This window comes from Aquila chrysaetos, chromosome 7, assembly GCF_900496995.4.
Source record: "Aquila chrysaetos chrysaetos chromosome 7, bAquChr1.4, whole genome shotgun sequence".
NCBI lineage: Eukaryota > Metazoa > Chordata > Aves > Accipitriformes > Accipitridae > Aquila > Aquila chrysaetos.
In genome coordinates this window covers 44,876,829-44,902,133 of record NC_044010.1, presented here as the reverse complement: position 1 = coordinate 44,902,133, position 25,305 = coordinate 44,876,829, and the positions used below count along the sequence as shown (strand labels likewise).

At 41.1% G+C, this 25,305-nt stretch overlaps 2 protein-coding genes across 4 annotated transcripts; both read left to right on the top strand.

Annotated features, from left to right (window-relative positions):
• The first annotated feature begins 30 nt into the window (after positions 1-30).
• Positions 31-1,808, top strand: LOC121233419 (translation initiation factor IF-2-like). The gene is made up of 3 exons (XM_041124745.1): positions 31-47; positions 653-1,395; positions 1,585-1,808. The coding sequence occupies exons 1-3, from the start codon at positions 31-33 to the stop codon at positions 1,791-1,793; spliced, it is 969 nt and encodes a 322-aa protein (XP_040980679.1). The 3' UTR covers positions 1,794-1,808.
• On the top strand, positions 39-25,305 carry ZFX (zinc finger protein X-linked). Of its 3 annotated transcripts, XM_030019416.2 has the most exons (8): positions 41-680; positions 6,679-6,767; positions 7,217-7,783; positions 16,582-16,731; positions 16,931-17,074; positions 17,167-17,301; positions 19,876-20,016; positions 21,489-25,305. In XM_030019416.2, the coding sequence occupies exons 2-8, from the start codon at positions 6,707-6,709 to the stop codon at positions 22,673-22,675; spliced, it is 2,385 nt and encodes a 794-aa protein (XP_029875276.1). In that variant the 5' UTR covers positions 41-680; positions 6,679-6,706; the 3' UTR covers positions 22,676-25,305. The 3 variants fall into 3 exon arrangements, with proteins under 3 accessions (XP_040980869.1, XP_029875276.1, XP_029875278.1); XM_030019418.2 differs by lacking the exons at positions 41-680; positions 6,679-6,767 and adding an exon at positions 8,899-8,976 and having other exon boundaries at positions 7,659-7,783; XM_041124935.1 differs by lacking the exons at positions 16,582-16,731; positions 16,931-17,074; positions 17,167-17,301 and having other exon boundaries at positions 39-680.

The window sequence follows — 25,305 nt, the reverse complement described above, 5'->3', positions numbered from 1 at the left end:
GGACCGGGCCGGGGCGCGGGGGGGGGGGGGATGGCGACCGCGGGAGGGCGGGGGAGGCTCGCCCGGGCGGCGCCAGCATGGAGGGGCCGGGAGAGGAGGAGGAGGAGAAGGAGGAGGGTGGCGGTGGAGGGGGGGGGGGGGCCCCGGGGCAGCCGCTCCGTTTCGGGGGGCGCACACCGAGCCCCGAAGCGGGCGCTTCACGGCCCGAGCTGCGGCGGAGGCGGCGGCAGGAGGAGCCGCGACGAGCCGAGCGCCGCCGCCGCGCCTCCCCTACCGCCATCCTCCCTCCCCTACCCGCGCCGGCTCGGCCTCGGCCTCGCCCGGGCAGCGGCTTCCCCCCCCCCCCCCCCCCGCCCCGCCACCTCCCCACCACAGGCCCCGGCGGCGGGCGTCTGGCCCGAAGCGACCGGGCAACGGCGGCAGCGGCGGCGGCGGCGCGCTCCCTTCCGCCCTTTTCCTGGGTCTCTCTCGGGCAGTGACGTGACGTGCTGACGGCGGGCCCGGCCCGGGGAGCTTGGCCGCTTCCACTCAGCTCCGAGCTCGGCCCCTCCCTCCCCTCCCGCCCGCCCGCCCCGCCGCAGCCGCCGCCGCCGCCGCCACCACCGCCGCCGCCGCGCTCGGCCCAGTCGCGCTGAGAAGAGGCCGCGCCGAGGCGAGCGCCGCCGCCCGCCACCCGCACGGTAAGCAGCCCCGGGGCTGGGTCCCGCCTTGCTCGGCCCGGCCCGGGCCTTCCCCTGCCCGCACCAGGCCGCGGCGCAGGCCCCGAGGAGGCCGCAGCTAGGCCGCGCCAGGGCTCCGGCAAAAGAGCGGGCCGCGGGGACCGGGACGGCGGGTTCGGCGCGGCCTTGGGCAACGGGGGCGGCGGCGTGAGGGGAGCGGAAGCGGGGAGGTTGCGGACCCGGGGGGGGGGAAGGCGGGCGAGGTCGGTGCCAGGCCCCGGGCCCGGCCGAGGGTGTAAGGGGGGGGGGGGGGGGTTCGGAGAGCGTCTGGAGGAGGAGACAAAATGGCGGCGTGCGGGGGGGGGGGACGAGAGGGAGGGAGGGAGGGAGGCGGAGGGCGCCGGGCGCCATCTTGAATTAATCGCTCGCCAGAGCCCGTGCCTCAGCGCAGGCCGGGCCGGAGGGGGGAGCCCCTGGCCCCGCTCATCGCAGCTGCGGGCCGCAAGCTCCGAAGAGGGAGAGCCCGTAGCCTCCCCACCCCCCTCCGCCGCTTCTCCCTCCTCCCCGCCTGCCAGCCAGCGAGTCGCAGGGGAGCTCGGCGCTTTCCGGCCCATGGCGGCTTCCTGTGCGGCCGCGCCAGGGCTGCCAGCCGCGGCCCCCCCCCCACGCTCCTGCCGCGGCCTCCTCTCCTCTCCCCTTCTCTTCTCCCGGCCGGGAATTCGAGCAGCGGTGAGAGGTTCGTCCCCGGCCTCCTTCGCCCAGCCGCCCCGCAGGGGAGCCGGCTGTGGAGGCGCAGAGCCCCCCCCCCCGGCCTTGGTGCTGGCTTCTCCTCCCCTCTGGCTATCCCCTCTCCTGCAGAGGCCCCCCAGCTGAGTGGAAAGTAGTTTCAAAGGGGCACCCGGTACTGGTTATTTCCCTAATTTAGGTTTCGTTAAAGAATTAGCTTGGGTGTCGCCCGGCTCGCAACATCCCCGTGAAATCTGGACAAAACCCGTTTCTTTAACCAGTTTTTGCAAATACCGAACTACAACAAAGAGGAAAAGACTTGAGATTTCTTACGAAATCGCACTGAAAGCAGCAGTCCTGATTCTCCTGCCAAAACTGAGGGAGATGCATCAAGAAATAAACAACTAAATGATTACACCGTCACGTTTGTAACATCGTTTTTATTCTTCCATTTATTCACCTAGTAATAATGGGGGTTATTTCCAAGATAAGAATTGGATGCCATAGGAGTATAATTTTTTTCTACCTTTCATGTGCGTGTGAGGGAGAGCTTGTGTACATCGCATTCCCCGTAAGTGGGTCACGTAGGGAGAGTTGTGACACTGCAGCAATAGTGTAGACTGAACCCACAGTCGTCTCATAACCACAGCGAAGCTTCGGGTAGCTCGGGGCTCTAACCCAATTGGGACATGCAAGGCATGCTGCAATTTTTAATGTGGTGTAGCAAGGCACGACGGGAACCTGGTTATGGTTGTACACTTAAGTCATCTCAGCATAGGTAGGGGCCAGGGCTTGGAATTCTTGCTGTTTATGCCTTGATTTTTCTGGGAAGGGTCAGAGTTTTGCTGCGTGGGTATTTGGTTTATGCCCTTACCGCAAATAAGCAGAAGTACTGTTCTTTCCTTAGGAGCAGGCAAAGGACTGTCTTACGTATTTCTTTTTCGTAAAGATGGCTTTTCTGAAGTTTCTCCTTTTTCTCTGTTGCCTTTTTTCCCATTTTCCCTTTCTTTGATGAGAGCAGAGGAACTGACAGTTTCTGTGCATATTAAAGCTCTTCCTTCTAAGGAACTCTATTTTTAAAGTTGCTCTCTCTTTAAAACGTGACAGTTCGTCTGTTTCTTTTTATTTCATCTTGATTACCTCGCAAGGCCTATTGAGTCAAGGATTTGTAATGTGGCAAGACTAGTGCGCTGCCTGCGTTGCTTCTCTTGACTGATGGTACTCAAGATCAGCGTTACAGAAAATACCCGTTTTCATTTTGGGAGGTTATTTTGTTGCTAATAGCTTAATACCATTTCTTCCATTAATATATAATTTTCTATCTGTCCTTCCACTTGAAAATACTGCCTTGACTTTCATAAAACCAAAACCAGCCAAGTCTCTGAATAAATAGGTAAAAATCAATTTGTAAGAACTAACTTTACACACGGAATTAGGTGTATTTCAGAGTTGTATTAACTCTCAATACATGTGAAGCTGGCACAGACCCAAGCCAAGTGAAAGATATAGATGTTTAGCTCTTTTCAGAGGTATAAAACCTGGTTTTAGGTGCCTAGGCCTTTTCTGTCGTAGTGGTAGAAGAGCAGTTCCCGAATTACCGAGATTTGAACAAAGAGCCACGTAGATTTGGGCGTTGAGAAGGAGTAAGTGTAGGGATATGGCTGGGCACCTGCTTCTCCTTGAGAGTTTAGGTTCCCAGACTGGAACTGAAAATTGATTCTGTCTGCTTCAGTGCCAGAACCTGCTCCCGAGGTAAGTGTCGGCTGGAATATTGTGAAAAAAAATGAGAGAAGTTTCTGCCCTTCTTGAAATCTTGCAGGAAAATGAACTACTGGAATTGCTTCTTAGCCTTATGGTACCACAGAGCTTAGGGAGCTTGCCAAGGAATTTGAAGGTGTTCGGTGCGGTGCTCCCAACAAGAAGCTCTGGTATTTCTCGTGTTGCAGAACAGTGCCTTCATCATGGAGCCGCCGGTTGGTACAGAACCATGTGGCATACCTTCCTTTGTGTGGCTGAATCTTGGGCCCCTGTGCTGGCCTACTGCTTCGAAGAGGAGGAAGCGGGAAGAAACACAGTATTTTCTCATCTACTGGTTAGAATGCTTAAAACCTGAAATGATTTCAGGAAATTTTTAGGGTTGTTGGGTTTTTTTTCCCCCATCCACGGACAAATGCCTGGATGCCTTTTTGGACTGCAGATTTTGATTAAGGCACCTTTATCATTTTAAACAGTTCAGTTAAATCCTGTCTTAAATGCCCGCATCCTCTTCTGGTCCTCTTTCTGCAGCAACTTTCTGTGGAGGTGGGGTCTGTGCCCTCGTGGAGCACTTCTAAAGTCTTCCTGGTCCTGCACAGGGGTAGGAATTTGTGTACGTGAATTTGTTGGCTGGGTCCGGGTGCAAAAGCGCGTTATGGGAAACCTTATCTAGAAAGAAACTCATTCGGTGAAAGGGTTGGGGTTTTTTTTCTTCTTCTTTGGAACAAGTACCAAAGCATAAATCTGTGGCTTTTTTAAGACTCAGTCTTGAAAACCCATGTGCCCCGGAAACTTCTTCAGTTTGTGTAGAACCTGAGACTTTGTTTTGCAGCATAGTATGCCCCTGTAGGTGAAACGACCTTGCCGATACACAAGAGGCCACGCTGTTATGCAGAGCGTGCAGTTGAAGGTCTGCTGGGCTGTCACTGCTGGTGGCAGTGTCTTTTTGAAACTGCACTGTCGTGAACACCACTGAGACTCATTGGTTTTAGCGTCTGTCACCTGGAATCTGGGCAGCAGTGAGAGGAGCAGTGGAGAGATGGCGTCAGCGGGTGTGTTTTGGAAGACGAGAAGTAGTGGCGGCAGCCTCCGGGTCGCGTGGGTGAAGAGGATAGACGGAAGGACGATGGAGACCCTCACTCATAGAGACAGTGAGGAATTTGGGGAGAGGATAGGATAGAGAAAGTACATGCGTGAATCATAAGAGGTAGGAATTTGTGGTGGCGTGATGGTTGAGTGATGAAAGCAGGAAGTGGAGAAAACGAATGCCAGTTCTTCCAGTAGCTAGTGGTGAACTGACACTTCAAGCTGGCTGGGTCCCAGCCGATCAGAGGCTAATATGTATGATAATACAATCCTCAAAAGCTCAGGCAGAAACAGCATCCTGACTTTTCCCAGACAGCTGGACAGCGAGTGCTATCTTCTTACGTTTGTGTTGCCAGAGGAGAGAGGCAGTTTATTTCTGCCAAACCTTAATCCCCCCTGCCTCCTCCAGAAAAAAAAAAAAAAAAAAAAAAAATCTGTGAATTGCTGATACAGTCTTTGCTACAAATTGATGAGTAGCATGGTTTTGTGTGAACGATGGGAGTGTGCTGTAGTTGTGAGCTGGGGAGATGAAATGAGCGGGTGAGGAGGTGAGGAACATAATACAGGTACAGGCACACAAGAAGTTGGAGAAGAAGCAACAGAAGAGAAGCAGGTAAACGCTGGAGACAACACAGAAAAGATGACAAGATGAATAGGAAAGGCATTTGTAATAGACTGGCTAGGTATATACTGAACAGATGGAAGTAAACCAATTTGGGTATGAGTAATTCTTGCTTAAATGACTATGAAACCTTGTTGTTCTGTTCTTGTTTCTGTGGCATGGCCGGAGTTGATTGCTGTCACTCAAGCTGTGTCTTGTCTCTGAGGCTGAGAAATGCTTTTCTTCTGCTCTTGATTCTGAAAAAAGTATCTGTGTGAAGAGCTGTTCCTGTTAATAGTGGGTGCTTCTGACAGAAACAGTTGACGGTCAGAATAATTGTGAGGTGATTTATGTCCAGCTGGACACTACAATGATTTGTTAGCGCAGCTGTCTTTAAAATATAGGGGCCTTCCAACTGAACGTCACACAAATACGGGACCCTTTAGGAAAACTTATTAGACTGCTGCTGCTTTTCCTCCTTCTGGCTGTATTTCTCCCTCAACGTGTAAAAATACATTTTCTGATATATAAATCAGGTGGTTAGCTGCAAAGATTTGAGAAAAGTTGAGCTAGAAAAATGGTGAATTCTAGAAAATGCTTGCTACAGATTATGGTTGTAGGTTTTGTTTCGGAGTGGTGGTTAAATTTTTTCTTTTGTATAGCAGTTTCCCCCATGAAGACTTAATTAATGTAAATGTTAGTTGACGTAATTCGGAAAGGTTATGATTCTTACGGAAACCTTGGGCAGAATCTTAATGTTTTCTCCAGGTCTTTTGTCAAAGTATCACAGGAATGGAGAGATTTCTGCCTGTTACTGTGAAAAATGTTTGGAGGAAGGAGAATCGCATCTTCCATTTGTACAGAAACACGAGCAGAAACACATAGCAACGCTCTGTTGCCTCTTGCTGGTTCTGCATTTAGGAAACTAGTTGGATTAAGTGCAAGGGAGTAGTACAAGTTTATGTTAGATCACATTTTACCCAACTAGGTTTGCCTGATCCTAATTATAATGCATATATGTAAGCAGCAAAATTTAGATTGCCGTTTCAGATTTTAGTAAGTATTTTAACTTTGTGATCTTGTTTGGTTATTTTGTTACGAAGATTGACATCTTAAGTTGTTATTATGCATTGAAGAAATGTTGACATTCTGTGCAAAGAAATTTGGCAGAATATGACATTTGGTAATTTTTGAGAACTGGTGATGTTTTTTAATACAAAAGCAAATCGGTGCTTTGTCTCGGGGCAGGATTTTTTTAAATATTCATGCATCTGAGGTTTGAAAACATAGGATGTTATGTTCTGGAAGCAGTTTCAATTCCTGAAATGACATAAGAGTCACTTCCTCCTGACTGCCCAAGTATGAACACAGGGGGCATCAAAAGCGGCGTGCGTTTCAGATTACTGGCTGTCTACCTTTAACTTACCTTAGAGCTTTATTGATTTGACAACACTGTATTCCCCACCATCCAAAAAAGACTCGAGTGTGAACTTGTCTAGGCTTTGCCTTAATTTTTTTTTTCTTTGTAAGGTTATAAGTAAATCATATTTTCATATCCCTTTATCAGCTGCTTCCATGTTTGTGGAGCTGTGGGGTTTTGAGAAATGGACCGGGAGTGTTTGGGCTCACACTGCTCTTACTCAGACCCTGGGTGTTAGGTGTTCTAGAGTAGTATTTCTGGAATCCCAAACAGAGGTACCCTGAGTGAAATCTGGTCCATCTCAAAGTCAAGAGGTGTTAACTTCCTGTTAACTTCCATGCACCCAAAATTTCTGCTTTTCAGTGCACAGGCAGAGACAACCTTCATAGCCTAATACAAGTTAAATAACCTTTCATCTTTACCTTCTACAGACACTGTGACTGATGAGAGTTAAAGGCCATGGATGAAGATGGGCTTGAATTGCAGCCACATGAGCCAAATGCATTTTTTGACCCAACAGGTCTGTCAGGAGGTAGTATGTAGATAAGAGTGTTTGCATTAGATGCAACTGACTGTCATTTATTTTGTCTTTGCTTAAAAGTGGTGTGCTGCATCATTGCTTTTGTATAGAGTAGTTGCTTTCGATTTTTGTTTGTTTTTATTACTCAGAGCAATATGAATGAGCTACTGTTCTGTCAAGTAATAGTTGTTTGAATGTTGGGGGAGAGTCTAAAAATTGGTAATCTTTTCCAGGAGAGAAAATATTGTTCATCTTAGTTATGTTAGCATCTACGGAGGACTTGCTCCCCGTATATCTGCCTATCTTTATTGCTTATAGGCTGTTATGCCTGTTTTACTAAATTGCAGCATAGTGTAAAAGTTGAAGTAAAATAGAAGTAATTTCAATTATTAACCACCTCATCTGAGTTAGTTTTACAATTTAACTGCTGTTATAATTATGTTTTTCAGGAGCTGATGCAGCACATATGGATGGAGATCAGATTGTTGTGGAAGTACAGGAAACAGTGTTTGTTTCAGATGTAGTCGACTCAGATATAACCGTGCATAATTTTGTTCCTGATGATCCAGATTCTGTAGTAATCCAAGATGTCATTGAGGATGTTGTTATCGAGGATGTTCAGTGCCCAGATATTATGGAGGAGCCAGACGTATCTGAAACTGTCATTATTCCTGAACAAGTGCTGGACACAGACGTAGCCGAAGAGGTTTCTTTGGCTCATTGCACCGTCCCAGATGACGTTTTAGCTTCTGACATAACAGCAGAAGCAATGTCTATACCAGAACATGTACTGACAAGTGAGTCAATGCATGTACCTGAAGTTGGACATGTAGAACATGTAGTTCATGATAATGTTGAAGAAGCAGATATTGTCACTGATACTCTGGGAACAGATGTTGTTTCTGAGGAAGTCTTGGTGGCAGACTGTGCATCAGAGGCAGTCATCGATGCCAATGGAATCCCTGTGGAACATCAAGATGAAAAGGGCAACTGTGAAGATTACCTTATGATTTCCTGTAAGTGTCTGAGTAAAGCCGTCGAAATTCTTATGATACGGGCTTGGGTGGTGCTTGAAATATCTGAGGGAGGGCTTACGACAGTACCAAAACCAGATTTTCTGTGTTATTTAATGAAACGCAGATCACACAAATGTACTCAAATGGGGGTATTTTTAGGAACGTGTACCAGCTAAAAATTCTGGTGAAGCTAATGGAGAGAAATACTGGCAAATGCATGTCTGATTATAAATTATTTCTGTAGCATTTTATAGCATATGAACAAAGAGTAAGAATTCCAGTGAACTAATGCCATATACTTGGTGAGAACAGAACGAAATGTGACCTTGTTTGAAAACACATGTATGTGCAGGTTATTAAGATTACTGCCAAGACATTAAGAAAACAAAATTATTTCATGGAAAAGGAAAAATAAAAAAACCCCTATTTTTCAGAAGTCCAAATGACAATTTGTTATCCTTGTCTTGTTTTTTGCTCAGCCCCCACCCTTTCCACCCCATTTATAGTTAGATACAGGCAAGAATGTGGTTTTCTTTGCTGTTGGGATGTGTTTTCTTCTCTTGATGAAGCAAAGGACGGAGGTATGCTGCTAACAGAAAGAGTGGCTATTGCTGCTGGTAGCTGAGAAGCAACTGTGAATATCTTAATCTCCCTTAGGAACAGTGGCACAATCCATTTGAATCGTGTTTCAAAAGACTTAAAGTAAAGGGTGGAGAAAAACAAAGCATATCATCAATACTTCTTCTACTGAGGATATCCATTTGTGTGAACTAGAGCTTGCTCTAAGTATGTTACTTATTATAATGAGTACTCAATGCAGCACCTAGGAACTTCAGAGTGTCAACTGAGTGTCGTAGAAATAGAAAAGCTGTGTTAGGCTGGTTTGTTTAATTGCCATTTCAGGCACTTCAATTTTGTCTAGCATTAAATGACTCCATTGATGAGGTATACTTCATGCTCTGCTTCAGTTACCTTTTTTTTCCCTTTTCTTTTTTTCTTTTTTTTTCCTTTTTTTTTTTTTTTTAACCTTTGGACACTTTTTTGAAATGTATAATAACTTGTTTTAATTTTATATTCTGTACTTATGGATTTTAATGTTGCTTCTCCTTACCTAGGATCACTGCATTTCTTAATTTATCATCTCTTGAGTTCCTTGAGTAACCTTGTGCAGCCATGTTTTGAGTTTATATGAGGTACAGTTAATTCTCTATTATCTGGGAAAACAATGAAATGGGATAATGCAAAATATGGATAACACAAAATATTGTAAAATTAAGCTGCAAGATCATACTGAGGTGAAATAGGCCAGGGATGCTGCTCTCTGAAATAGTATTTATCCAAACTAATAAAAATGCAGTCTGTACAGTATGGTACGGATAAAACTTTCTGATTCTGGACCCGAGTTAGATCACGTGAAAGCAGCTCAAATGCTTCTGCACCTGCAGCATAGTTAGGCAACAAAGTGGACAACCCACCTGTGGGTAATTGAGGCCTGACTGTGTCAAGACTCTGGTGGTGATCCTTACCTGTTTCTTATCCCTGACTGTAGCTCTTTAAGATGCGGTTGCTCCTGTCTGTCTGCTCACCCTTCCCCTGCAGGTTGTCATCCTGCAGCATGAGCAGCAGTGAGGCCTCCGGGGCTGCTGTCGCAGGAATACTTTGCAAACTGTGTCTGTGTAAATTCACGTGAGAGGGGTGGGTAGATACGTGTCCCATTCAACCATTGCCAGTGGCTGAATGAGGACAGAATGCCTTGGTAGATGCCATTGCATGATCCCTAAAATACCCACCCAGCTAGGAAGTCGTCTTAGATGTACCAGTCGTCAGTGGGTGGTAACTGGCAGAAAACAAAGGAATTTAATTGTTTGGTTTTGCTGGGATATTCTCCTTTTTCAGTCATCTATTTCTGCAGTTTCATTATTTAACATTAAATGCCTCTTGATAGTCTTGCAGTATACTTTGTTTAGATTCAGAGCCTTAAAAAAGCCAGCATTTAAAACAATCGTTATGCTACAAAACACGCATCCTTTCTGTTTGTCTTTAAAACGTTAAGTATGTTCTACAGTTCATTTTAAAGGGAAGTTCCCTATTACCACCTACTGTGTTTAAAGCCTGCATAACAAGTTCTTCTGGTTGTGAAGTCAGAGTCTAGTGCTTTTCCTTCAAGTAAAGACTATCTTGCCAAATAGTCTCTTCGTTGTATGGAAAACATTATTTGAATTAATTTCCTTTTTTTTTTTTGTTGCCTTGGCAGTATATGTGTTTATTGATCTGTTTGACTGTCTCAGTGCTTTAGTTGAACTTAGTATTAGGTGGTTTTTAAAAGGTAGTAACATCAGCCTAGTTTCTGATTTTTTTTCATCCTAACCTGTAAATTCGAGCTTGATTCTGGCAAACTTCCCTGAACTGCTGGGGCAGATGTTGGAATGTAATTTTGTCTGCCATTACGGTAGCCAAATGTAGCTGCTTCCCAGATCTGGGAGCTAGACTGTGTTCTTCAGGATGCTTTTGCCTGTCTTCTTTTAGCTAATCACTTGCAAAGCAGGGGGTGACACTTTGTGTTCTTTCTGTCGTAGGTTTCTCAGTCTGTATTCTTCAGTGGAAGTTATTGGAAAAATCTTTTTGCGATCTTCCTCCTATCTTGTGGCTCTCTTTAAGCACTTCCATTTTTGTTCCTAATGAACTGAGTCTACATAGATTTTCTTAAAATAAGATAATTTTCTTAGCTTTATCCTGAAAATACCTGTTTTGAAATGACTAATCTATGTGTACTTTTTTTAATGTTGTGCTTTTAGCTTCTTTCCTCGTTTCAAACTGGTTTGTCTTTTCAAAGAGTACAGCCCCTGTGGGTTTCATTCTGTGACTTTGCTTCAATAAGCTCAGTATTTTAATATTTCTTTTCCCATTTAGATTTAATTTAGCTTCTGCATTGATACGCCTTTGCTTTTTTCATTTCCAAGATAATGTTTCTTGGCACAGCTTATATTATCACTTAACTTTTGATGTACTCACCTTTTTTCTTGGATACTTTGCCTTTGCCCTCAAGCTTTATTTTTGGTCCATGGTAGATTCCGGGGCACTTACAGCAGAGCAGAATCAGATATTCATTCAACAAAGAATCCAAACTGCTACTAGTTAGTAGCTTGAAAAGGATTCAAGAAGGTTTGATAAATCAGTTTTTCTTTCATGTACGCCATAACAAGCCAGTTCATGAGTTTGGTCAGGAACGGATAAATTGTGTGCTGGCTCCCACTGGTACTAATTATTTGGTAGCAACTTTTAAGGCTTGGAAAATCATTTCTCCATAAGTTAAATAATAATGGTGAGATTAGCTAGTGTTTGTCAAAACAACAACAAAAAAACCCCTGCGTTTACTAACCAAGGAAAGTAGTGCCTTATACCTGGCCATAAGATAGAAATGAAGATTTTTGCTTGTCTGATTTTACTCAGTTTGGCCAAGTAAGACACGTCCTCTGGCATGAACCAGTTCCATAAGACAAAAAGTTGTATTCCAATATAGTCATATTTAATTGCAGTAAAAATGGTGAGGCACAAAGGAGGTTTGACAAGGGGAGTCTGGAGAGAGTGAAGGGTAGCCTCACAAAGTTTAAGCTTCAGTTCTAGGAAGTTAGACGATGTTTGCAAATACAGGGGCTATGTTATGTCCATCCATACCCTTACTTTGCTCTGAGTTAGATGTGTCTTTTTTTTGTTGTATCTCAATTTACACTTTTCATTACAGGAGTCAGAACCCAGGGTACTGTAAGAGAGAGAATAATGATTGCATAAATAAATACCTACCTCTTTTCCCCCGGAGGTTCTTGAAGATGCAGGGAATCACGTTTTTCTTCCTGTGAGATAGAACTTGCTGCCATGCTTCTGCCTGACCACTGGAATGCACCAACAGTTGTTGCAGACGAGGCTGCTCAGGAGGTCACCGTGAGAGGTGATGGAGATGAGAGTTCCCTCGGGCTGAGTGATGCCTCAGAGCTTAGTCTGATTTGCTGCTGGGGAGAGCAGGATGAGAAGGACAAGTGTTAGATACCAGTTTGGAGCTCAGGAAGTTCTCCTCTGCTAGATTGCTGCCCTGAGGGGAGCTTCAGATGCATAGGGTATACTGTTGCTCTTGTGTAATGGCAATGGCATTAAAATCAAAATAGAACAGATTTCTGTTTTGTCACAGGTTAGGAAACCTGCTTTGCCGTTTAAGAAATGACTGGACAGTAAAAATAACTTCTTCAGTGGACTTGGAATTCTCTGCTAGCAAGTGAAGTACAAGTAAAATGTTTCTATCACAGATAACTGAACAAAGCCTGTCTGGGGAATACAGCATGCTTTTAATCTATTTTAGAGAAAACAGAATAGTTAGCAGTGGCCTTTTTCATTAAGGATGGTTAAATAGGGTTGTTTATTTTGTAAGCAGACAAGTATCCCATGATATGCATTTTTTTAGCAGCAAAGAGAATCATTTGGGAACATAAAGGCTGACAAAGTAGATGATTCTCGTCTAATTGCTCCATAGACAGATTTCAAGATCTGTTAAACTGGTGCAGAGACAGACTTTTTCTTAGAATGTTTGTAAGAATTGTTTTGGTGTGTTATTTAGCAATGAGCAGCATGTACTTGAAAAAGATGGAAGGTTTCTTAGTGCTTGAGTGAATTTTATCTTTTACAATCCCTTTATTTTCCTCATTAATCCCATGTAGAGGAGAAATGGTAGGAAGGAATAAATGTAAAAGCTTATGGAAACCATTAAAAAAATAAAGACAGTTACAGATATTTGCATTTTTCTAGGTAGGAGTAAAAGACTGCAAGGCTACAAAGTCTGTATCTGCTGATCCAGTAAAAACTGGATATAAGAAACTGAAACCAACTTCTTGGGGAAAGTGTATGTGTCATGGTTAAACAAAAGAGATACCATTTAAGCAAATGCAGTATGCAGGATCTTGGGCTAGCATTTATGCTACTATATGGGGAAACTGGCTTCAGCTGGGTTTTAAATATTGTTTTTATTATCAATACACAGGAGCTTGTTCCTGTCCCAGAAATGCCATTGGATATATTTTAATAGGAGGGTAAAGATATAGGAGATAATTATTCATTGGACATTATAGTTTATGACATTATATGATTTTTTTATTAGATGTAATGTTTTCTGGGAGACCAATGCTGTCATCGTGATAGAACACACATTAAACAATCAGTCTGTTGTTAATGTTGCCTGCATCTTTTATTTCTTTGTTTTACTCTCTACTCCTTTTTTTAATCTGTTGCTCTCCTTTTGTTGTTTTCCTGTGGTAACTAGATAGGCTTTGAATATGCCATGTCTTTCATGTTGTGTGACACCTTCTCATCTGTTTGTGCTTTTAATAAAAATTCAAGCATTATCTTTGTATGGAAGCAATTATTGCAACATTGGAGAAGCGCACAGGTTTTTTAGTTGTTTCTTGCAGCTCATAGTATGCAGAGAGCAGTCTGCTCTAATCAGTGAAGTCTATGAAGAATGTCAGGAAACTAACCATAGAATGCATTCTTGCAATTTGTGTAAAATAATGTTGTGTCTAAAAATTTCTCCTTTTTTCTTTTTTTTTAACTTGGAGAATCTGAATCTACTTGCTTACTGAAAGAAAGCTACCAGCTAGTAGAAAGGAAAAAAAAAAATCATACATGTAAATTTTTTAGTGTTCAGTTAATATGTAGTTAAATGGAGGCACAAGGAACGACAGCATTTTTTCTAGCATGTGACTTGTGATGAGTGTAGTAACTGCCCAGCATCTCTACTGGAAAGGAAGTGGTGTCTTAAAAGCTTAACTAATACTTTTAAGTCCTTTGGGGTTGGGGTTTTTTTTTGTAATTTCAAAGAGGAACAGTGTGAGAGAAGATCAGTCATGCACAGTATTTGTGGGATCCCTTGATGGGCTGTGAATTCAAATGAAAAATTCAAACATCGTCAGAGTTCCAACTTCAAACATTGATCAGTCAAGTATTTATGAATATAATTTTCTCTGATTGTGAGACTGAGATACGTGGAGAATGCAGAAACATAGGGAAAGTGTTAAATAGAAATCAAATTTCATAAATGCTGCCAGAGCATCAATGAATCAAGTGTAGATAAATGCTTATGTAGCCATAGGACAAAATACCATGGAAATGGTACTTTGTGTGATAGATACCCGTTCTCTTTCATCTTGTTTGTCTCTTCTGATTTTTATCTTTTTTTCAACCTTTTTCTTTCCACCCTACTTTTCCTGTTACCTGTTTGCTACTATACTGCAAATGCTATTACTTTTCAAGGCCTTCAGGGACTTTAGTTTTGCAAGTATTACCATCTATCAAGAGTGAAATTTTTTCCTTTTGGATGAGAAAAGTTGGCCTAATATCCCTACACGTCAATTTCTTTACAGTTTAATGGCACTGTTAAAAAAATATTTAAACCAGTTGTTACATTTTTAAAACATTGTTGAATATAGAGGGAAATCAGGGATAAACAAACAAACTCTAAACGGTGGAATGAATTTTTTTAATCATGTTGTTTAAAAGATGACTTTGAACCTTGGAGAACTTATTTCAAAGAGTAAATGGAGAATATTTTTAAGATCTAGTATTCTTCTGTTGTGTGAATGTTATCAATGGATACTTCCATATATGTATGGAAGTAAAAAACTCTGTTTTGGTTAAAAGAAATCAGCCTGTTTCACATGGTGCATGTAGGTTTGTTTTCTCTCTGATTGCTTCAGACATAATTTTCCTTCCTTGAGTATGTTCCAGCATCAGTTGAGCTTGGTGGCAGACTTCCCCTTTGGCTTCAGCGGTGTAAAATCGGTCTACGCTGATTTGAAAGCCTTCCAAGTACACGTGCGTGACACTGGAAACAGCCAAGTTAAAGGAGAACAACTACATAAATCTAGTGTAGGAACGAAAGCAAGTTGGTTTTTTTTTTTTGTTAGAGTTCCAGTGACGTTTAGTGTTTCATGCATATGCCAAAGAATTTATGAAAGTCTGCTCAGTAACTGAATATACGTGCTGTGGAGCTACGTTGTTAACATGATTCAAAAGAACATCTTAAGGTTTTTACTTTTGAAATGCTTTGGGGTTTCAGCTACAGGATGTTATGTTGTCCCGTGACACGAAGTAATTTTTTATACATCTTACTGCTTGAAGTATTCTGTATGGTGGCCATTGATCATGAACATGGCATAAGACTATTTAATGTTCTGCTGCTTTTTTGGTGAGGAGGGAGATAGACTAATTTATTTTAGTGCTTCATAATTTAATGTTATTAATTTTTTTGTGTGAATAACATTGCCTGATTGAGAAACTGTACTTAAATACAGTTGTGTTTGATACATGAGGCAGAACACGTGCTAGTTTATCTAATTTAAAGGCTAATTTATTGACTTCATGGCAGGAAAATATAGTCATGACATTTTGAGCTGGTTTTTTTTTTTAAGTCTTAAATGAAATGGAAGAGTTGCAGTTACTGAGTAGTAAAGCTGTGATTTAGTTATGAGGGTAGTTTAATGAGTGCCAGTAAAATGAGCATACTTCATTAAGTATTTTGTATGTGCTAGGCATGGTAGTTAAAAATTCTACAGCATTTATGGGACGGTTCTTACACTTCCTTTAGTATAACTTTCATGTCATCTTGTCATGAATTGAAGTTATGCATGGCTCTGAGGGAGCCATATTAGCCTCCAAAAGTGACTTTATGAACAATAAAGACACAGATTACAAAAGTATGCCGTCATGTTAGGAATTCTTAAATAATCTCAACCCTCAAACTTCTGGGGCTTCTGAAATTGGGAGATTCTCTGTAGGTCTTGAGATGCTGGGTTTGATTTTTGTGAACACGTATTTAGTATTTTTTTCTTGAAAACCCATGCTGGGTAAAGTAGATGGTGTGTGTGTGTGTGTGTGTGCGTGCCTGTGTAGAGTATGTCTTAAGAATCAGAAATGTGTTCCTCATAAAGCTGGCTGTTAGCCATGTTTATGTGGGAGGCCTCGGAAGTTACGGCAATTCAAACTGAAGCGTGGTGTCGGTACAGTTCTGAAAGCAAGAGAACAAAATTTGAGATGATAGTAAGGAGAGTATATAGGGCTACAGCATAAAATCCCGTGCAAGTCCCTTGCAGTAAGGGCACCATGAACAATCACTTGAATAGGTTCACCAGTGCTGTAGCGTCAGGACAGCACTTTGACACTGTGCTTGATCCCTCGGCTATTGAGTGGATGAGAAAAGTGGAGGGTTTTCTTCCTGTAGTTTTCATTTAGGTTTCCTCTCTAGTTAGCTGAAGAAGCATCAATAACACTGCTTTGCAAGGAACCACGTCTGACTGGCAGCAATAGTACCGCTTGCATTAGAGGCAGGGTTGGGCAACAGATAATGCTTTTGAAAAAAAACAGTTAATGGGTTATTAGTTGTGAGGGAGAAAGCAATTAAAACTGAGAATAAGTGAAACTATGCCACAGAGTAAGTACTAACGTGCAGTTTCTTCCTACCACCATCTTGCTGCAGATCACTGTTTCCCTATTAGCATTGCCTGGTGTGGTGCTCATGCTTCTAGTCATATCACTGCAGCACTCTTGCACTTCCCCCTTAAGTAGAAGATACGGCTTGAATTTATTTTGGTGTTTATTGTCATTGTTTTCAAGGATATGAAAAAAATATTTATGGGAATGTTCTTTATCACAACTTTTTAATTTTAAACTGCTTCCAAATTTGAGTAATAAAGTAATAAAGTCTTTCATGTATGTCTGTCTGTATATGACTGGGTAATTGTAATAACTTGTTTTTGTAGTGGATGATGCTGGTAAGATAGAACACGAAGGTTCTGCTGAAATTACCATGGAAGCAGAGTCAGAAAGTGGCTCTTGTAAAGTGGATGGCATTTGTCCAGAAGTCATCAAGGTCTATATATTCAAAGCAGATCCTGGAGAAGATGACTTAGGTAAAATATGCTCATTTTAGAATACTCCAACCTGACATTTGAAATTTTGCATAATTAGAGGCTGTGGTTTCTCTCAAGTCATCTGTAAAGAGCTGTGGGTCTGATGTTAAAAGAGTGACAAACTTTCAATTTTCTGCAGTTTAGCGTAGAATTTGAACAAAGCGTATTTAAAATATTTTGTTCTGGTCTTCCTAATTAGGGGGCACAGTAGACATTGTGGAGAGCGAGCCAGAGAATGACCACGCAGTTGGATTACTTGATCAAAATAGCAGTATTCGTATTCCAAGGGAGAAAATGGTTTACATGACTGTAAATGATTCTCAGCATGAAGATGAAGACTTAAGTAAGTAGGTGGCTTTCATTTGGGAACAGGGATTTTCACTTTCAGCAGTGCAGTGTTCCTATTAATTTTTTCTTGACTTCTTTTTCTCTTAGATGTTGCAGAAATAGCTGATGAGGTTTACATGGAAGTGATTGTAGGAGAGGAGGATGCAGCAGTGGCCCATGAACAGCAAATTGATGACACTGAAATTAAAACTTTCATGCCCATAGCTTGGGCAGCAGCTTATGGTAGGTAATACTCAATTCTTCCTGGTGACACTGTCTATAGCAAAATGTCAGGGATTGTTTTTTGGAGGGTAGTGGAGTATTTGTGCTTTTGTATTTGTTTTTAAAGTTTTAGTTTAAGAATGGTTTCTTGGCATAATGAGCCTTAAAAAGAGAAGAAGGGAGAAGCTGTAAGGCAGGCTTCTTACTCCTATTTTAACAGGCATTTTCCTTCATATTTTCATGATGTAGAAGGGGAAGTACACGAGCTTTCAGCTGAAAAATTGCATCTCGTGTACATCTGTCCTTCACAGTTTTAGGACACAGTTAAGAGCTGGCTTGGGAATAGAACTGAATATTTCTATTGTGGGGGGGGGGGGGGGGGGGGGGGGGGGGGTGGCGCACGGGAAGGAAGGAAGCAGATGGGAATATGTAAGATTCAGTGTAACAGTGAAAAGCAACACTGACCTCTAGCTTGCTTTAAGTGCTTTCTAGAAGGAACATATAAATATGTGATTTCACTAATGGAAATAATTAATTGATTAACAAAAAAGAAGCTGGAGGGAGACATCTTAAAATTACAGCAGAACCTTGAGAATATTTCCAGCATGCAGAACCATTTTTCTTGATCGTTAGTATCTGAGCACCAACTGGTGCACAAACTGATATCCACAACTTACGTAAACTGGTAGACCAAAATCTCATCTTAGAAATGTTTCCATATTGTCCCTTTCTCCTTCTAAATGAAGCAGAAGAAATAGTGGAGGAGAGGACAGAACTTAGGTTATATGTCTGCATGAGTGGATTGTGGTGATGGTGACAGCAGACAAATGGTGGGGAAGTGCTGAGAATGCAGTGGGGGCTAGAATCACGGACATAAGTCAAGGGAGGCCAAGATTTCAGGGAGCAGTGTGTGTTAAAAGTTGTTTAGGAGATGGGCGGCAGTGCACCCAGAGCCTTATCTTTGGCCATATACTGGTGAGCACAGTTTCAGTGGAGAGGGAAGGACAGAAGCCAGGTTGAGTGGGAATTAAAAGTGAAATTAAGTTCACTTGAAACAACAGTTGTAGACTGAATGAACATTCAGTGATTTTGGAGAAGGAGGAGAAAGTGGAGCAGAGTGTGTTAAGAACAGAGAGATAGAATTGAAAGGAGAATTTGAGGATGTGGGAAACAGTGAACTGATTGCATTGTCAGCAGTAAGCAACCTAGCGTGCAAGGTGAGAAGTGGGGGGAAAGGGAAGAAATAATGAAGCATGCAGGCATGAAAATTGCAGAAGTTTGTTATCTGCACTTCTCGGAACTCTTCTCCACTGAAAGAGGGTTTAAGAGCTGATAACAGTGGCATCTTAAAATGTTAAATTTGTTTTGCTGCTGTACTGTAGCAAAGCCCAGTCCCACTGTGCTTTATATTGCAGCAAGTTTTTGCAATTTTATTCTAGTATTAGAAAATGTTTGAGGCCTGTTTTGTGTTTTACTCTAGAAGGAGTCATCATGCACCTGTTGCAAACTGTACTTTCCACACATAAGATGTGAAATGGGTTTTTGCTTTCAACGTTTGTCACTTGCCACGTTTGCTGTTCAACACTTGAGCTAGCATATAGATCAGAACCTTCAGGCTGCGCACATGCCTGTTCCTGGCTCTTGAGTCTTCTTACGTTAACCACGAATATTCATTCTCGGCACTCTACAAAGGGAAGAGCTATTGAGCATCTTGCACTTTCTTCCACTTCAGTCTTCCTGTCTTATTTGTGTGCTTTGGTTTCACTAGGAACTGTTGCCTTCTATTGATCAAGTAACTACTTAACCACAAAATCTGTTATTAAAATTTACTTGTGCCCTTAAATCACCAAGGTTAAACTGATTGCCAATAAATACCTTCCCGAATATATAGATATATTTACTTGAAATTTTCATGTTTGTTTTACATCCAGTGATACCGTTTCTGTATTAAACAGGAAGTTCTGTGAGGCAAAGATTGTTTCCTTCTTTCTATTTTACAATACTGAGCATGCTCTTTGTTGCCAGTAGAAAGAATTTGTAAGTGTTAAAGCATCAGGTGTGCAAATAGTAAGAAGTGTACTTTGTGTGCAAGTTTATGGGCTGTTCAGAACGATTCTTTGATTGCAGTTCCAGTTCTAAAACTTGGTATGTGAGAAACTTCAGTCAGGTGAATTCAGATGTCCAGAAGTGAATGGGAGCTCACACATGAATTTATTTCAGGACTGAGAAGAAAATCGGGCACAGTAAATATTGTGACATGCTATTGTTTACTGATGTTAAGCATTTGGGGCATAATTTGCAACAAAAACTGCATTTAAAGGAGAACTCTTTGCAAAATGGAAAACCATTAATTCCTGTAAATTGTGTACTCCTGTAAAATTAGGTTAACAAAGTCAATGCTTCCAGGTTCATAATACCAAACATAATTCATAATTTACATACAGAGAAGTTTTGCAGCTCATCCTGTACATTATTATGGTTTGATTAAATGTCCAGATAATAGTTTATCATTTCTTTTATTACCATCGTGGAGTTTGTTGCTCGAATAATCTGTAGAGTGATGACGGTAGGTAACTTTTTAACTTATCTTGTTAGGTAATAACAACGATGGCATTGAAAGTCGGAATGGCACTGCAAGTGCTCTTTTGCACATAGATGAGTCAGCTGGACTTGGGAGACTGGCTAAGCAAAAACCAAAGAAAAAAAGGAGACCTGAGTCTAGGCAGTATCAAACAGGTGAGTGAGTATCTGCTGGCTGGCTGTACTCTCATTCCTCTAGGCACTTATCCATGAACAGATGTACCTTGCTGATAGCATGTGCAATGTCTTGTAAAAAACAGTGATTATTTTGTTGACAACACTTCTACATCATAAATGAGTGCATATTTTACTTTAAATTTAAATACATAGTTGGTTTGGATTGTGGGGGTTGTTTTAAAGGAAACCGTCACTGACACAGAAAAAAATCAGTATCATAGTAAAAGGTTAAAAACTTATATACTTAACTTGCCACACCATTTTTAATGTTTAATGTAACTTTTTTAAAGGTGATGTTCGATAAACAGTGTTCTGCAATAATGCTTTTTAAAACCCCTTTTTGTCTTTATTGAAAATGTATTGAACAATAAATTTCATTGTATCTGCTCAATAAGTAACTGGAAAATCTGAACATTTACACTACCAAATGTAATATATACTTCTATACCCTTTTCTGTTTTAATTGTGAAATAAATTGCCTTGAAGTTCATGCCAATGTTCTTACTTGCATCTGTAAGAACAGATGCACTGCTTTGGCATTGTTTGGTTTCTGCTGTTGCTGTGTTATGGTGTGAATGATTTATTTGGTCTGATAAATTTGAAAAAGCACACAACTCTTTTCTTTAGTAGCTTTGCCTTAAATGATACTAAAAGTTTCTTTCCAAATTGTGACTTAACTGTAGGAGTTCTGGTTTGTCTAGCACTGAATCAGTAAACCAGGCAAATTTTAATCTTAAAGTTTGCTTTTTCTATTTCCAGCTACCTAGTCAGTTCTCCTTCTAAAACATTTTTGGAAAAGAGAGCTTTTTAGCATGCCTAGACAAATTCAGGGTAAACAAATCAGCCTGATGGATGAGTCCAAATAAGTTCCAAAGCTTTGAGGTGTGTCCGTATGTGAAATGTGTTCTCGCTGATTCCTGCTTGATACCTCTTCAGATAGTAACTGTGACAGATGGCACAAGAAGGAGGTGTTAGTTTGGGGACATGTGAATGGTAGTCAGCGGTAGGTGATTAAACTGCCAGATTAAACTTTATCTACAGATGCGTGGAAAGTCAAAGAAGATCGTGTGCTACGCTTACTATGCAGTACTCAGTTTAACAAGTTGGCTGCTGTTCTTTGCACCAGCGTCGGTTTCTGCGTGTATTTAACGTGTGAACTCGGTCAGAGTTCTTCAAAGTAGAATTATTTGAGGTGAAGAACAGCTGGGTGATGCTTTGGTTGTCTCCATCAAAAACCAGTATTTCCTTTCTCCTGATAATAAAAATGAATGAAAGTAGTAATTCCCTCAATTTCTTCTACCTAACCCAGTAACAAGCTTGTTTGTTATATAGTAAAGTGTGTGTGTGATCTTATTTAACAATTCGTCTTATTGTTAAGGTTGAAATAGGACATTTATTGAAGTGTAATATTGTTGTATAATATTAATGAAGGGGTTTTTACTGTTTTTCAGCAATAATCATTGGCCCTGATGGTCATCCGTTGACAGTCTACCCCTGCATGATTTGTGGAAAGAAATTTAAATCTAGAGGTTTCTTGAAAAGGCACATGAAAAACCACCCAGAGCACCTTCTTACTAAGAAGAAATACAGATGCACAGACTGTGATTACACTACGAATAAAAAAATAAGTTTACATAACCACTTGGAGAGTCATAAGCTGACCAACAAAACAGAAAAGCTTATTGAGTGCGATGAGTGTGGGAAAAGCTTCTCTCATGCAGGAACTTTATTTACTCACAAGATGGTGCACAGGGACAAAGGAGTTAATAAAATGCACAAGTGCAAATTCTGCGATTATGAGACAGCAGAACAAGGATTACTGAATCATCACCTCTTAGCTGTCCACAGCAAGAACTTTCCTCATATTTGCGTGGAGTGTGGCAAAGGATTTCGCCATCCGTCAGAGCTCAAGAAGCACATGCGAATCCACACTGGTGAAAAACCGTACCAGTGCCAATATTGTGAATACCGATCTGCCGACTCTTCTAACTTGAAAACTCACGTAAAGACTAAACACAGTAAGGAAACGCCATTCAAGTGCGATATTTGTTTCCAGACTTTTTCAGATACCAAAGAGCTACAGCAGCATACGCTTATGCATCAAGAAAGTAAAACACATCAGTGTTTGCATTGTGACCACAAGAGCTCAAACTCGAGTGATCTGAAACGACACATAATTTCAGTCCACACAAAAGACTATCCTCATAAGTGTGATATGTGTGATAAAGGCTTTCACAGGCCTTCGGAACTGAAAAAACACGTGGCGGCTCACAAGGGTAAAAAATTGCACCAATGCAGACATTGTGACTTTAAGATTGCAGATCCGTTCATTCTGAGTCGCCACATACTCTCAGTTCACACAAAGGATCTTCCATTCAGGTGCAAGAGATGTAGAAAGGGCTTTAGGCAACAAAACGAGCTGAAAAAGCACATGAAAACACACAGTGGCAGGAAAGTTTATCAATGTGAGTACTGTGAGTATAGCACTACAGACGCCTCAGGCTTCAAACGGCATGTTATTTCCATTCATACAAAAGACTACCCTCACCGTTGTGAGTATTGCAAGAAAGGTTTCCGAAGGCCTTCAGAGAAGAACCAGCACATTATGCGGCATCATAAAGATGTTGGGCTGCCTTAAAGTCTCTTTCACAGACTTACGGCTGGAATTAGAAAGGAATTTTGCCTTTCAGGCAGTTAGCTTATTTTAAAGCCAATCACCTGCGATCACACACAAAAAAACAACAAAAAAAACATACTGTGCATTTGATTTGTTGCTGTATAAAAATAGGATTATTGCTTCTAGTTGACTTTTATACCTTTTGTTCAATAGCGTGTTCTGAATTCTATTCAGTTTGTTTAATAAATGAAGAAAAGATGGCAACAATAAAGTTGCATTTAATAAAGTAAACCCTGTCTCTTACTGAATTTTTCAACCGTAATAGTTTATTTAAGTATATTTATCTTACTGACCTCGTTGATACTCACAGTGTCCATGTTAATGCAGTTTTGTCGTGAATTTTAAAAATAGGAAATTTCTCTTGATTAAAATTGTCAGGGGTGTGTATAAAATGGGGAATTGTGATGTTGAAGATAAAGTCACTAGGGCCCACCTGATTGTCTTGTTTTGACTATACAGACTTTGTGGCAGGTTAACTATTTTCCATTTGAGGAGTTACACATCTAACTTTATTGCGGAAAGCTATTCTGCGTTTCAATTCAGGTTTCAGAGAGAAAAATATTTTAAAAGCTGGTTTGGGGCATTTGTTACCTTTCTTTGGCGAATTTAAAAGTATGCTCAAACATGTTTATTGTTCTGTGCTTCTTTGTCTTTGAAAGGTTTTGCGTGTTACAAATGAGTTGGGTTTTTTTTTCAATTTACAGCTGTCTTAATGTTGGAAACGTAAAATACTGTTGTTCCATTTACAGAGTTAATAGATCACAACTGTCTGTATGTGCCGGTAAAAGTACCTCAAACTTAATGCTTTTATGTATATTGGTATTTCTTTGAAAGAACAGTTTCTGGTTCAAGTCACATTTTTATTGTGAGTTGTTTTAGAATAAAATTTAAGACCAAGAGGTGCCTCCATTTTGGAAACGGAGATATTTACAGTGAGGGCTTCAGAGGGGGATGGAGTGGAGCAGATGTGTTCATAAGGAGTAGAGATGTTTTAATGTAGATATCCTCAATAAGAAAAGTAACTTACGATAGAACTGTTCCTAAATTGAATGTTTTTCCTGAGCCATTAGCAGCTGCATTAAGCTGCTGTTTATTAATTAGTGCAGTATCCAGAATTAACCCAGTTCTTTTAATCTGTTTATAAACAGCTGGGAGAACATTACAATTATTATATGCAATTTTGCCACCTGAAGACTATTATAAAATAGCGCCATAGCATTTGCTAATTACAGCATAAATGTACCAAGCATGAAGTCATGTACCTTAACAACAACTGTGGAGCAAAAAACCCAAACCATTTAATAACATGCCAGATTTTAGGACCCGGCCCCGCTCCCCTTGCTCAAATTCCCGCCAAAGCCGCTGGTTGACGATGGATTGCAGAATTCCGACCCGGCTGCCTGCCGGATTAGGATAGATTTGGAACCAGCAGTTCGCTAGCGGAAAGGGTTCAGAGCCTGGCCCAGGGTTGACTCTTGTTTCTAGGCAGGTGAAGTTAGGAATGATTTCAGGTTTGGGGTGATAAAGGGACAAAGGTTTCCTTTCAGATGTGCATCTGCTAAGCCTTTTGTATTTTGTTTTGTTACCAAGCCCCGCTCCTACTTCTCAGCCCTCCTGTTTCACTGTAAGCCGAAATACTTGTGTGTAGTTTGCAGTTCAGGAGAGTCGAATGCCATGTCACTACCTTTATTGTGTAATGTTTTTTTCTTTTGACGCCTGCGTGACGGTGCCCCCAGACTTGTCCGACGTGCTCTTGTATAATATTGCTACTAACGGGCCGTGAACCCTTAGTGTGTAATACCCAGATGTGCTGCACTGTGCCTTCGTTGAAATCCCCGGTGAAGTCAGTGGATTTTCTACATGGCCGTAGCTCTGTCTGTTGCCTACTGATTGCCAAATCAGACGCAGTAAAACCCAGTAGAGATTTTCCATTCGCGTCTCGCAGAGTGCACTCCTGTGACTTTCCCCCCCGCCCCCCCTTACGTTCAAGCATTTTCTAACTGGAAACCTGAAAAGTGTACAAAATCTGCGTAAATTCCCATAGCATTGCTGAGGATTTTAGCCATTTTGAACTTTATTTTTTTAAATAAGCTGAAAGACAAAGAACACAATTTTACACATTTGCTTTCTCTTACGTAGCCTGGAATCATACACACTTTTTTTTTTAAAGCACAATGTTGGAACTTTTTTTTTTTTTTTTTTTTAATAATTAAGGGTTTGGTCAAGTGGATTTTGTAAAATGTATTTGTCTGTATAAAGAGAAAATGAAATTATAGTTATTGTTAATGTACTGACATTAGTTACAGGTTAGTTTTAATTCTTAAATAATTTGCTTAGCAAATGCTATAAAATGGATGTTTCAGTTTAATGTTTAAAAAAGGTACAGATTTTTACAAGGACATAATATAAATTATTGTTCTGTAGAAAATACCCTGTTAAATATTGTATACGTCCTTCCCTCTGTACACTTTGTAAAAAAGACAAAAGAAAAAAACAAAATACATAGAATCATATAGGGATGTGTGACATTATTGTAATTGTGTACTTGATAATAACGTGAAAAAATAAAATTCAAAATATTTTCCTGTTAA

Excerpts from the sequence above, each read along its gene's own strand:
- ZFX (XM_030019416.2), top strand. The coding sequence starts at position 6,707 with ATGGATGAAGATGGGCTTGAATTGCAGCCACATGAGCCAAATGCATTT. Across the intron at positions 6,768-7,216 it reads TGCATTTTTTGACCCAACAG|GAGCTGATGCAGCACATATG; the intron begins GTCTGTCAGGAG and ends TATGTTTTTCAG. Across the intron at positions 20,017-21,488 it reads GTCTAGGCAGTATCAAACAG|CAATAATCATTGGCCCTGAT; the intron begins GTGAGTGAGTAT and ends ACTGTTTTTCAG.
- LOC121233419 (XM_041124745.1), top strand. Across the intron at positions 1,396-1,584 it reads AATTCGAGCAGCGGTGAGAG|GTTTCGTTAAAGAATTAGCT; the intron begins GTTCGTCCCCGG and ends TCCCTAATTTAG.